This window comes from Pholcus phalangioides, unplaced genomic scaffold (genome assembly GCF_987345545.1).
Source record: "Pholcus phalangioides strain wild (caught in Gottingen) unplaced genomic scaffold, Ppha-v1.0 ptg000009l_1, whole genome shotgun sequence".
In the NCBI taxonomy this organism is placed as follows: Eukaryota; Metazoa; Arthropoda; class Arachnida; order Araneae; family Pholcidae; genus Pholcus; species Pholcus phalangioides.
The window spans coordinates 17,484,898-17,498,894 of NW_028301602.1; the positions used below are offsets into that span (position 1 = coordinate 17,484,898).

The 13,997-nt window shown below is 32.2% G+C and overlaps 1 protein-coding gene across 7 annotated transcripts in view; it reads left to right on the plus strand.

Moving 5' to 3' along the window:
- The window catches only part of LOC149082149 (uncharacterized), a 56,489-nt gene that overhangs the window by 35,752 nt on the left and 6,740 nt on the right, over window positions 1-13,997 (plus strand). For 4 of the 7 annotated variants that reach the window (XM_089235655.1, XM_089235658.1, XM_089235656.1 and 1 more), the window contains exons 13-19: window positions 4,411-4,503; window positions 4,727-4,807; window positions 7,764-7,847; window positions 7,984-8,085; window positions 8,545-8,718; window positions 9,490-9,540; window positions 13,079-13,129. In XM_089235655.1, coding sequence (XP_089091781.1) covers window positions 4,411-4,503; window positions 4,727-4,807; window positions 7,764-7,847; window positions 7,984-8,085; window positions 8,545-8,718; window positions 9,490-9,540; window positions 13,079-13,129 — 636 coding nt within the window. The remainder of the gene's footprint in view (window positions 1-4,410; window positions 4,504-4,726; window positions 4,808-7,763; window positions 7,848-7,983; window positions 8,086-8,544; window positions 8,719-9,489; window positions 9,541-13,078; window positions 13,130-13,997) is intronic. The other 3 variants (XM_089235660.1, XM_089235662.1, XM_089235661.1) reach the window with 1 other exon arrangement.

Sequence of the window (13,997 nt, forward strand, 5' to 3'; positions counted from 1 at the left end):
TTCCATTGCTTCAGGAGTATCCATGCAACTTTTCAAGTCATTCTGACCAGTACTTATTGTATAGCTTTGGAATCAAAACTTAAAATTATAATCACCCTGTATATAGCTGATTATGTTTCATAAATCTGTTACTATGTACTATACAGTAGAACCTTGATTAACTGGGCTTAAGTGTGAAAGTATAAAAAAAAACAACTATTGAATATTAAGACTGGGAGATATACAGTAGGAGATGTGCTACTTCTTATGGGAAAGAAAATGAAAATGTATGTTAGGTAAGGCCCCTTTCACACGGAGCGGATGCGGATGCGGACGCGGATGCGGGTCCGGAAGAAGTTTTAACAATTGGAATATACTGCGCCTTTCAGACGAGCCGAAAAATCTCCGCACCTAGGAAATGTTCATGCGGGTCCGGACGTCGTCCGCATGTGTCAAAACCTAAGTGCGGGCTCCGCATCCGCACATAGAAGTTTTGACAATAGGTTTATTCGGAGCTATTCAGACGATGCGGATGCGGAGCGAATTCGTCCGCATCTTTGGGTACTTTTTGAAGGTGATTTTTCACGGATTTTTTTTTAATTATTTGCCATAATGATAAAATGACCATCATAAAACACCATATGATGGTCCCTGCTCATTAATATAATGTACCTACATACGTCTATCCCTTTGTTTCGTTCTGAGATTGAGATATAGCAACTTTAACTGCCTTTTGTCCATACTTTACAATTTTATACAATAAAACCTGCCAACAAGGGCCACTGACGGAACAAAAATGATAAGCCGTTCTGTTCATTACGAATATTTAATTGACTACATACTTTAATAACTTTCAAATTTAATTTAAAAATTTTAATTTTTTTCTTTTTAAATTTTTAAAATTATTTAAAAATATCTGAAATATTATTTTAAATATTTGTTATTTTTTAAATTTTTAATCTGTTAATTTTTTTAAACTTTAAAAAAAATACTTTTATTAAACAACGTTATCCACGTACGGTGTTCACTCAGGGCCGGATTAAGTCGTTTGAAGACTTGAATATTTTTGGTGGTTCCCCCGATACCTACAAGTTTATTTTACACGATATTCAGTCTATAAACTTAAAAAATGAAATTTTATATTTAAGAAGTGACTAATCTAAGGATGGGATTTCACTATAAAAGGTTTATGAAAGTTATTTTATAAAACTTGAAAAAAGCAACTAATAAATTTATCGGTTGCATTTGCTCTAATGCAACCGATAAATTTATTAGTTGCTTTTTTTTAAATAATTGTTATAAAATTTTTATAGTGTAATCCGGCCGGGATTATACTATAAAGTTTTATAAAAGAACTTTTATGAAAGTTGAAAAATTCAACCAATAGGCGCATCGGTTGCATTCCAGAAAATGCAACCGGTGCACACACACGCACACACATGTTGCATTCAAAAAATTCAACCAATAAGATAATATTGGTTGAATTTTTCACGTTTTATCAAAGAGCTTTTACAAAACTTTTATAGTGTAATCCCGGCCTAATGCTGATATTACACTATAAAACTTGAAAAATGTAATCAATAAACACATCTGTTACATTCGAGCGAACTTAACTGATCGGCCTATCAGTTGCATTTTTCAAGTTTTATAAACTAACTTTTATAAAACTTTTATACTGTAATCCCGGCCTAAGACAGAATTGTGATGTGAATATTTCTAAGCACAGACATTTTGAACGTCCCCACCCCTCCCCTTTTTTTCTACTTGCAAATTCTTTGATATCTCCTGAATTTTTTTTTTAGGAACATATTAGTTTTTGATGTTTTTGGATTGGATTTTTCGAACATTGGATGTTTTTGGAATTTTTCTTTCATATTTTTCCGGAAAGACAGATTTGTTTTCAAAATCTTTTGAAAATATTTGAAGACATTTTCTCCCATCGACTACTTGTGAGGATCGGAATGAAGACATCTTTATTCCCATATTCTATGTGGCTCTAGACTAAACCACCAAAGAATACCTCTAGGCTGCATATGGGCACTGAATCAGGGGTGAAGGAGAAAAACAGTTACAAAAATTGCGAAAAAATAGTTTTTATGCACGAATTTCAACCTAAAGATGCGGGCGAAACACCCGCATCTTCAGTGCTCGTGTGAAAGGGTATGCGGACCCGCTTCCGCATCCGCGTCCGCATCCGCATCCGCTCCGTGTGAAAGGGGCCTAAAGTAACTACTAGTACACTGGTCTTTGTCCTTTAAGGACAGCTGGTGTCTTTATTGGATTATAGGACCACCTGCCCCTAGCATGATGGTGTCACTACTGTTGCTGTTTCTTTGTGAAGGGAAAAAGAAACCCTGTGAGATAATACACCACTACATTTAGATGTGTCATGCAATCCTTATTCATGAATTTGCTGAAGATAGAGCATCAGAATGTAGCCAAAGGTTAGAAAATGTTGTAAGAATGAGAAATTTTGACTTTTGTATATAACTTTAAATAACTAAGATACTTCATATGAAAAATATATATATATTCTGGCCACTTTTATGAGACTTTTTGAAAAAAACCACTTATAAAATCTTGTTATTTAAAGATATACCATCAGAATGTACCCCAAGGATATAAAATGTGGTAAAAATGAAGCATTTCGGCTAATAATGAATCAATATGATATTTTTCAATAAAAAAAATTATATTTAGGCAACTTTTATTTGATTTTTTGAAAAAAACCAAACCGGTTTTTTAAAAAAACCACTTGGTTAAAACCAAGGTTTAAACCAACGTGGTTTAAACCAAACAACCCTGAAGTTAACATTTTTATTTTAATAACTATACATCCCTTTGCAACATAGCAGCACATCAGAGTGCTACACATTATTTGGATACTTTTTCTAATTGGAAGTATGCCTCTAGGATCTGCAGTTTGCCAATTGGAAAATTGTAGTTTCCAGTTCCAACTGGAAAATTGTATAATATATGTTATTGCTAAAGTGACATGCAATTATTACTTATAATTCAATTTTATGAAATAACTGATCAAACCAGTTGAAGAGTGTAATAGAAAAATAATTTCACACTTTAGTTATTTTATAGAATAACTAGTTAATGATACTTAAAGTGTAAAATAAAATAAACAATTTGACTGAAGAATACAAAATGCTAATTTAGTTATTAAGGTGAAAGGTAAAAGAAAATGTTTACCTTCATCCCTACTGAAAGCTAAATGTAAATGTTTCATGTTACACTTTAACAAAGTGTAGGTTGTTATTCTATGAAATAACTACAAAGCATGAAACTTGTATTATATATTTCAACTAGTTATTTCATAGAAGAATGATATATACTGTTAAGGTGTAAAAAGAAACCTATTTACATTTAGCTTTTAGTAGGGGTGAAAGTTAAATATATTTCAATTTGACTGTGAATTATAGAGCATACAAAATGTGGATTTAGTTATTAAGGTGAAAGGTAAAAGAAATATGTTTACCTTTCACCTTAATAACTAAATAAACAATTTGCATGCTGTATAATTCTGTCAAATTGTTTATTTTATTTTACACGGTTTTATCTGTCTATCATTAGTTTATAGAGTAACTAGTTAAAATGTGGAATTATTGTTCTATTACACACTTTAAGTGACTTGATCAGTTATCTCATGAAATAACTAATCAAGAGATATTCTGTATCTAGATATTCTATAGAATAACAGATTTCATACTTTAATGGTATGTTATCATTCATTTATGGTAACTTAATTCATTTAATGGTAACATACCATTAAAATATGAAAAGACGAAATTTGCCAAACAGCCAGTGTCAGTTGGGCCTTTCGACAGACAGACATGACCGCTGACCGCCCAGAGAGACCATCTTGGGATGGTTTGCGCTCTTTCCCAAAGGGATGGACGGTCTTGGAGAGAGGCCTTTCAACATCTGAAATTGGCATGAAACATTGCATTTGCTCCAACCATATATCGTGTTAAGTCTGTGTGTTCTGTTTTGTACAAGATAACAATTTTTTGTTGGTGACTTGGTGCTAATCAGCTATGGCATGCATGATCTCATGTTTCAAGGAAGGAAAAAATTCTAACAACGTAACATTTATTAGTCAAAAATTCAAACATTGTTTTATAAAAATCCCTTCTATATTTTTACACAAAATTTGGGTCTGTGCAAAAACCTCACTAATTCTCTAAATTTTGTGGCTATGCCATCATAATATGGTCCACTGTATTGAAGGGTTACTGTATGATGTACAGGAAAATATTAGGGGATTGTTCATGATTTTTTTTTTAAATGTCAATCATTGTAGTTGTAATAGTATTTGAGTTTTATGTGAAATTCTTAGGAAAATATATGAAATTTTAAATATTTTGAATGATTTTCAACATTTCTTCATCTCTTAATTCATAGCTATGTTATTTTTATTAGGAAACTGTGTTGAATAAACTACAGGATAGTGCCAAAACTAATGAGTTACAATGGGAAGAAAGACTACACAGTAAAGAGCTTGAACTGGAAAATGTAAGTTCTGTTTGCGGCACACCATGTTATAAATTTTATTAGAAATAGTAATGAAATATTGTGAAAAAATAAAATAAATAAATCTTATGAAAAATGGTTTTGCTGCATAATGCTTTGTGAAGAAAATGACAAAGAATCTCATTTCATTTTCTGGCTTAGCTCTATGGAATTATTTGCAAATTTATTTTTGTTGCACCCATTCATGTCTTCACTTTTGATTCAGGTAATGAGTGAGTTAGAAGCCATCAAAGTAGAGAAAGAAAATCTGAGTTCTGTTACTGCAGAATTGGGAAGGATACAAGAGGTAACAGTGAAACTTTTTTTAATTGAAAGTATATCTGGAAATGTTTTGCTTAAAAAACAAATTTAGATACAATACAGTGAAACCTATATAAAATGGGACATCAAGAGACTGAAATTTTCAGTTTCAAAAGTTCAAAAGGTGCATACAAAAATACATGCAGTGATTTTATTTCTGTGATTTATGTTTGTATAATTTTTATAATTTGTGTTTGCACTATTTCATACATGTTTTGAAAAACGGTATAGCTGAATTATGAGCAATAATTGTTTCCCTCGCCTGTTTCTCTCCTGAACAAGTTTAATGGAAATTACTAACATTTTACCATGTACCATTTACCATTTTATTTCAATTGTAGATGAAATGCTAAATGGGCTTTCACCAAATTTTGAATAGTAAATAGGCTTCCACCCAAGTCCAACTTTTTATGTTCAGAATTAGTTCAGATAGATAATAATCATTCATTGTGTTTCCAAGAAGTGTTTTTCTCCCAAAGCCGAATATGCCAAAATCAGTGATGTATGTAACAGATCAATTAGTGCTACTTCAGAACAGTCTGGAAGAATTTTTAAGAAAAGTGTGAAAAACACTATTATGGGGATTTTTACTGCAGAACATTTCAAGTCAGGTGAGGACTCTTTGCAGAAAAATGCAAAACATTCAGCTTTGGGGATGTTTCCCTAACAAAAAGGGAATCAGTTCGACTTCCTCCCATCCGAAGGGCAAAAACTTGCGCTTGGCCAAAAATTCTTTCGGTTTCAGTAGGTTTTTAAGTCTAAAAATTGACTAAATATGCCTGTTTTCTGTTTCCGTGTTAGAGTTCCCATCTTAAAGAGGTATGCCATAATTGCAAAAGCATTAGTTATCCACTAGACTATTTTTTTTTGTTCCATTCAAGACAGGTTTCCGTCTCAAACATTTCCCATCATAGAAAAGTTTCACTAGTGTGAAATGGATTTATAAAATAATGTTTTTTTGGAAATTTGAAATAATGCTCTTGGTTTTTGTAATTATTTTTCATTCCTGATGATTTATTTAAACAAAAAATATTTCTGAGTTAGTTCAATAAAAATTGCAGTTGCCTGATGAAATTAATATCAGTCATATGTAATACAGTTGAATCCTGTTATAACAAACTCCAAGAAACCGGAAAATCACTTTGTTATAACGAAATTTCGTTACAAAGGAATTCCATGTTTTTGTATTATTCCTCTATAAACTTATCTTTGGTATTACAAAAGTGTTTGTTAAAATGAGATTTTCGCTTTAATGGTATTCATTAAAATGTGATTCGACTGTATTACTATAGTTAATGTGTATACGATTTTTATTAAATTTATAACGTATACTGTGCATAAAAAATTAATATTTAACATGTGTATACAGAAACATCCATGTGTAATTAGCTACACGTTTCTAACCTGCCAACTAGTTTTCCTATGGTAATATACAGGCAAAAAGCCATTGAATAAAGGCTTAAAATAGGCACTAAAGAAAAAAGCCATTGAATAAAGGCTTAAAATAGGCACTAAAGAAAAAAGCCATTTATAAGAAATGAAAAAAAGGTAAATGGTTAAAACCTAAGATTACAGAGTCCAAAAAACTGGCTGAAAAATTGATTGCACCTACTCTAACTACCACTTTAATTATAGCTGGTAACAACTGCATTATTCTTCAAATTAAATTAATTTTATTCAAAAAATAAAGTGCTTGTGGTCCCTCAGGATAAGGTAGATTCCAGGGCCACCATTACCAGACGCAGAGCCCACAGAGAAAATTACCTCTAGAGAAAATGATCATAGGACTCCAAGTAACAAATTATTCTCATTCATTTGAACTATTATCATTATTATAATGATAGAATAAAACATCGTTTTTATGTTTGAAACACAGCTACCTTGTTTTTTTTTTGTTGAAAAAAAAGTAACACTTTTTCATTTATGTTATTACATGTGTGGCTCTCATTCATGGGTATGGGCCACAGTCCTGGGGTGGCTCTGGATAATTCAATCAAACATTAAATATGTGTAAAATTACTTGCCATGGTTGTTTGCAGTACCTTTATGTTAAAAAGAAGTAAAATCAAAACAATGTGCACCAGAACCCTGCCCTATATAAGCTATTATGCCACTTGACCGCATCTTGGGATAGTCATTGGACAGCATTGTATATAGAAATGAAACAAAAATTTACTCTCGCCCAGGGCCAGTACACACATTGTCGTCCCCTCTCTGTAGTTGACAATAGTAAAAAAGAGTAAACTTAGCACCTGTGGCACCAGACCCTTCTAGTTGCAGTCCTGATTGTGTATGTAAGGGTGAGGCTTTCAAATGATAAATACGAAGAGTCATGGGTTTTAAAAAGAGCAATTCTTTTGAAATTTTCAATGCTCAAAATATCCAAGTTCTACAGGCCTCTGAAATCGATGAATAAACTTGAAACAATGTTAAAATAGGCATTTATGTGGCAGGAAAATTTTCAAAAAAGGCAATTTTACAAAAAAAATTGAAAATAGGCAAAATTGGAATTTATGGCATTTTGCCTGAACTTTTCTGGTCTCTAGTAGTATAACTTGAGGGATAAACAAAAAACCACATTGAAGAAAGAACGATGAAAATAACAATTCTAGTTAGAAGTGATTGCCATGGCAAAATTCTAAAAATTTATGCATGTTATTATTCTGCAGTTAAAATTAAGTATTAACAGTATAAACATTTATACACTGAGCTAGGTAGTTATTACGTAAATTTTTAGACCTTTGCAATAGCAACTGCTTCTAATAGAATTGTTATTTTTCATCTTCTCTTCCTTTCATCTTTCCATCCTTCCTTCTCCATCTTTCCATCCTTCCTTCTCCATCTTTCCTTCATTTTGCTTTTTGTTTATCCTTGAAATGTCCTGTTATGATATTATACCTACATATCGCCTAATTTTCTATTCAATACATATTTTGCATCAGCTGGATGGTGAGGTGAAGTCATTGCAGCAGCGACTAGACACTGCCGAGAATGAAAAATTGAGCTTTCAGCAAAAGTATGATGAAGTAAGTATAATTCCACAAATTTCAAATTAAAAATAGTTCAAAGAATTTTTTGTGTAATTCCAGTATTTTTTTTAGGTTTATTTTTCCTTGAAATAATATACTTTTTACAAATATCTCAATATATAACTTTTTTTAGGTGAATAAAAATTATATAAACGTCAGAGACCAAATTGAAAATAAGAGCAAAGTTATCGAAGACCTCCAAAAAGAGGTTTCATCCATTGATCATGTCAAGAAGGTATGTTATTTGGGGCGAATTTATTTTTAATATGGTGTGCTGTTTTTCTTTCATTCTATTCATAATTTTAATTCTATGAATGCTTTCTTATTTCATTGACTTTATATACATATCTCCTTAAAAAAATATTACATCTACATTTATATATTAAAAATCCTGTCAAAGAATTATATATTTTCACCCTATGCTTTTTCAAGATCTTTATTATATTGCAAGAGACTTGTCTTTATTTGGTATGTGATATATAAATAAAACAAAAAAAAAATCATTATATTGTGTTATTGTGTTTATGGTGATAGAAAATTACATTTGTACACGTTTTCTAAAATGTCTTAAAAATTTCTAATAAGATCTTTATTCACATACTCTAACAAGAGCTTTTGCTTCACTTATATGGTAGATATTATGTTTTGATAGTATTAGAGACCACAAATTATAAATAAAAACTCTTTATTTCAGGAACTAGAAGATGTGAAATCAAAACTGGAGAAAGAGAAGAAAATAAGTAAAGATTTCTCTGCACAGATGGTACGGTTGAATTCCCTTGTTAAGATAGGGCAAGATGCTCTAAGTGCTGAGCAAGAGACTGTAAAGAAGCTGCAGAATCAGCTGAATCAGTTGCAGGCAACTCAAGTAATTTTACGTGGATTTTATTTTTTTAATACAGTCAAACCTTATTAAAGTGAAACCTTCCTACAATGGCCACTAACGGGACTGAGCAAATGTGGCTGTTATTGGGAGGTTACCGTTATTGAGAGGTTCAGTATTTCTGAAACATAAAATTTTTTTGGTTGCTTGTAAAATTATAACCCCCACACCATATAATTAGGAAAAAGCTGTTTTTGTAGTACAAGACATTTATTTTGTATTGGAGCTTTGTGAATTTTTCCAGAAAACTTTATTTGTAATCTATTATTTAAAATTTCGTGAAGAAAAATGCGTACAGCTGCGCCATAATCCTTGTATTTTGGGACAAGCATACTTGAGATCAGATTCATTCTCCGATGCAATCAGTCTTTTTTTTAATCTAGGGCAGTATTTTCAGTCGTGCTTACCTGATGCTTTGGTCTAGAACATAGTCACTTGCCAAATTCTAACCCTAATTTTTGCTCTGTTCTTTCTGAAACGTGTCTAGTGCACCTGTTATGGAACCCCCTCCTCCATGGACAACATTTTGGAAATCATTGATGTAGGAAAAAACCCACACAATTATTTCTATGTTGGAAGGGCTCAAAAACTCCTCTCAAAGCAATTCTTGATGGCTATTTTTCTTATGTTGGCCGATTTCCTTTGACTATGAACAAAAACTTGACTTAGAATTGAATTTTATTATTTACAAATGTATGTTTTATTGAATGGGTCTGTTCTCTTTGTTTTTGATGAATTTAAAATTTGTCTTTTCAGGTGACTACAGCCAATGGTACATCCAGTCCACCTACTGTGCAAGTTAGTGAGGTGAGGTCATTTTAATTAATTTTCTTTTCATATTTCTAAGCTGAGAAAAGTGTTCATTTTTAATTAAATTGTTTGAAGGTGATTTTAATTTAGTTTAAACTTCGCTTTTGTGTAATTAACCATTTTCAGTATATGTTGTCAAATTTTTCGCCAAAATGTGATGCTATGGCTTTTTGACTAATTACAAATTGCCTCCTTTGTTTACTCGTAAACTTAAAGGGAAAGGAGAAATTTTGATGAGCAAGACTCCAGAATGTGAACACTCAATTTTTTTTTTTTTTGATAAGTGATGTATGACATTTTGCCATATGAGCACACATTTATTTTGCAACCCCCTCTCATTCTCAGAGAAAATATTCAGCGCCTTATTAAACAAACCTATAGGCACCTTTATTATGAATAATACAGGGCTGGACAAATCTTATTCGCCACGGCAACCTGGCGCATAAAAAATTGGTATTGGTGCCTAAAATTTTCTTTTTGAAGTAACTAAATTGCAGGCTGAGAGCAGCACAAAATGTTTGGAATTTATATCAACATGTAAAAGAGGGTCACTATCAGGGTTGTAAAAAACCCGGGTTTTTATGTTTAGAAAAACCCTAGCCCAGGCAGGTTTTTTGGAGAAAATTGAGTTTCCTTTTTTAACAACCTCAAAATATCTAACTTAAACATATATGTACATCCTTTTTGATGCATGTTAACTGTGTATTTGATTAATAAAATTCACCATACAATAAGGGAATAATTGTTTACACGAACACATCCACTTCAGCGTAATTGTATCTAAACCTTGAGTTGCATTCAGAACTGTTGCAAGAAGATTGCTTGTGGTAAAATAAATGAATTTAGATAATGAAAATTCTGAGAAATCAAGATGGTGCCTGATTTTTTTTTTTTCCTCCAAATTTTTCAAACCCCGCAGAAAATGTATTCAAAAGTGTCCTGATCTGTTGAAAATAATACCTTTAGCTATGCAACTACAACCATTAAGTAAGCTCTATTAAAATGAGTACTTTTTTATGCAGCCTGCTTGAAATGCATTGCTGAGGTTCAATCATACAGCTGTCACTTAGTTCATGCTTTGAATTCTTCACCTAAGTGTGCAGTCTTGCGAGATAAACTTGATAAATTTTCCAAGTTTATTCCTCACCATCCTATTTTCATTGAAGTTATTCGTTTCCATACACAGTCTTTGAATATTTTGTGTATAACAATATCAGGAGTCTGGAGACAGCAGTTCCTTGAGACAAAGTGGCAGGCCATGATCTGGTTAAGAGAAGATAGCAATCATTCTGAGGATTCATTACTCTGGAGGTGTTTTCCACTTATCCAAATTAGCCATTTTTGGGCACTTAAAACAAACATACTGAATAACTTGAATTATCAGTAAGTACAAATGTCAATAACATTACATATTAATTTCACTTTATACAATAAAACCTGTGACAATTCCTTCATCTGGATGACGATTTTAACAGGTCAATTTTCAGGGTTGGGCTTATATTATGAGCATCCTGAAAAATCAAGCTTAGGCTTATTTTTTGGTTAGGTCTTATTTTCGGAGTAGAAAAACTATACTTGTTCTGTTTCACTTGAAGAAAGGAGTTTGTTACCAATGTGAATCCCATAAAGTTACTTTCTTTTCATTATGAGATAATGTTATTTTTGTCTCTTGATATTTCAGTTATGAAAGTCTGATGTGCCTGTATAAAACAAAAAAAGTATTGCAAACATGAAAAGATTTTTAATGGTTTACTTCACAGAGGCTCCAATTTATTTATACAAGTGTGTGTGTGTATGAGAGAAAGAGAAATTATTCTGTATTATGAATAAGCAATAATTTCTGTAGATATGCATATTACATATCAGGTGTATTTGTTAAACCATGGTTACATTTTCTGTTTGTGGTTTCTTGTAACATATTTTAATTTGTGAATCTCTTATCTAAATCATAAAAAAAAGTCAGAAGAATTATAAAAGCGTGTGTTTGTGATTCCAAGAAATTATTTTTTATCATATTTTTGCTCCTACAAAAATATACATATTTTAAACACTGTACTATGCAGAAATTTTTTAAATACATTAAATATCCATAAACCAACCAAAAAATAAAATTTTTACTTGAAAGCAACATATTTGCTTTGAAAACAATTTTCCCCCAAAAACACCATTTCTCCCAAAAAACCCAGATTTTTTAGGCTGAAAACCCCAGCCCAAGGCGGGGATGGGTATCTACCCGGGGAGCAAATTTGACAACCCTGGTCACTATGCACAGAAAAAGTTGAAAGAAGCATTATTTTGGACGTTTTCTTGTAAAAAATTTTTGGCACTTAGATTTTTTTGCAATTTGTTCAGCGCTGGACACTAGTCCAGAACAACCAGGGGCATCAGAAGTGTTTTAGACCTGTGGGTGATCGTCTTTTGTTTCTGGTAGTAAATTATGATTTTTGAATTAATTCTAGAGGTGCTTGAACCTATGCCAAAAAATACTACTACTAAAATACAAATCCACCTCGTCCACATTCCTCTGCAGAACTTCTAATGAATTGGTACATGTTGGAATGTGTGTTTGTGTTGTGAACCTGATGTGAAGTTTGTTTCTCTGTAATGCTTGTTATGTGTAGTGCTGCCATCGGTTTTTTTCAAACTATGAGTGAAGTGTAATGGTTGAGTAATTGTATTGTTGTAGGCCTGTTGCTCTCTGTGGCGAGACTTTTTAATGGGGAAATCAACCCATATTTGAACCTGAAAGTCGGAAACCAGAAAAAACAAACTTCAGCCGACCATCACTGTGGTGATGGTGGGATTCGAACCGGGGTTCTTATGAGCCATAAAATACTACAGCATCCCTGACTCTGACGCATGTACTTAAAAAATTTAATATGTGAATGGTGTTTTAGTGTTTATATTTAGTAGTTAGACAGGGAATTCCCTGTCTTTATGCATATTGTAACTCTTCTCATTAAATTTTTGCTGCTGTTTATATTTTTTTTTATGGTACAGAACCACATGTATGCAACAGATTTTGAACAATGTTGTCAACCTCATAAGTACTGTTACAAAAGAACATTGGGTTCTTTCTAATGGTTCACATTTTACTACCGCTACTTCACCGTAAATGCACTTCATAGGTTCATATTTTGCTGTGAACCATACTTTTTTTGTCAATTTGTTGATTTTATATAAATTTTTTGGAATGTGCCTTGAACTTTTGGCCCACAGTTTATCTATGCTGTGTACATGATTATTGCTTATGCTTCACGATCTACCTAGAACCTCTACTGTACATGGCCTTGAAGTCTTAAAAAACATGGTTTTCTTTTTCATAACTGTGGAAAAGGATTTTTTTTCAAAAAATAGTAATTTCAAATCTTTCATGTTTGACTGTTAACCAGTGTCCAGATTTACTGTTTTTTTAAAAAGAGAAAATTAAAAAAACTAATCTTTGTATTTTTCAATGTGTGTGTGACTTGAATAATCCTCACAAAGCTTTGCATTAACAAGGAACTAACGATATTAACATCTGTTCACTTTTCAGTCACCGGCAAAATCTGTAAAAAGTGACAAACCGAAAAAATCAAAGAGATCGGTAAGGTTCTGAAACAAAGTTGCATGAGAATTCCTTCTTCTACGTTGAATTTAAATTGTAGATGTGTGTTGATGTTGTCTTTTGCATGAGGTTTTTATGTTCTTTGATGCATGCATTTGGTTTTCTTTACCCCTTGTATTTATTTCTTGGAATATCATGACTTATCAGTGTTTTTCTCTTCCTTTCTCCTTCCTCTCTTTAAGAGAAAGCAGGAGGTCACAGGTATGTGCACTGATGCATGGGTGATCTTATAACTATTCTAATTAATGCCACCATCGATAAAAATATACACAGATCATTTTGTTTGACTAATTTTCTTAATATGTACCAAGTTCTTGATTCATATAAACATATATGGATTATTTCATTAATACTGTCTATAGCTATTTTAATTGGCATAATGGTGTTGATGGGAGAAGTAGTTGACTGCTTCTATCTTGTTCTTTAAAAAAAAACTCCTGATATAAACCTGTTGTGTTGGGAAACTCCACTGATAATGTTTTATCTGTTCAATAACTTTTTAAATTACAAAATTCTTCTACCTAACATGAAGCTGGTCTTTGCAATTAACATGCTATCAATAATTCTAGATTCCCCCTCCAATGTGTCATCTATTCATTTAAGAGATTAGATCAGTTTCTCAAACTCTTCATTGACATTGCCTCCTTGATCAGATATTTTTTCTCTTATCGTCCCCCAACTCAAGTGAACCCATAGGATCCTATATTAAATCTGTTGCATCCACCGTCCCTGCGCTCGCTTTGGAAAACACTGGATTAGATTAATATTGAATGATAGAAATGATTAGGTTATGGTGGGTTCACACTGATCAACCGCTTCTATCCTAGAATACTAAAATAAAAACCAT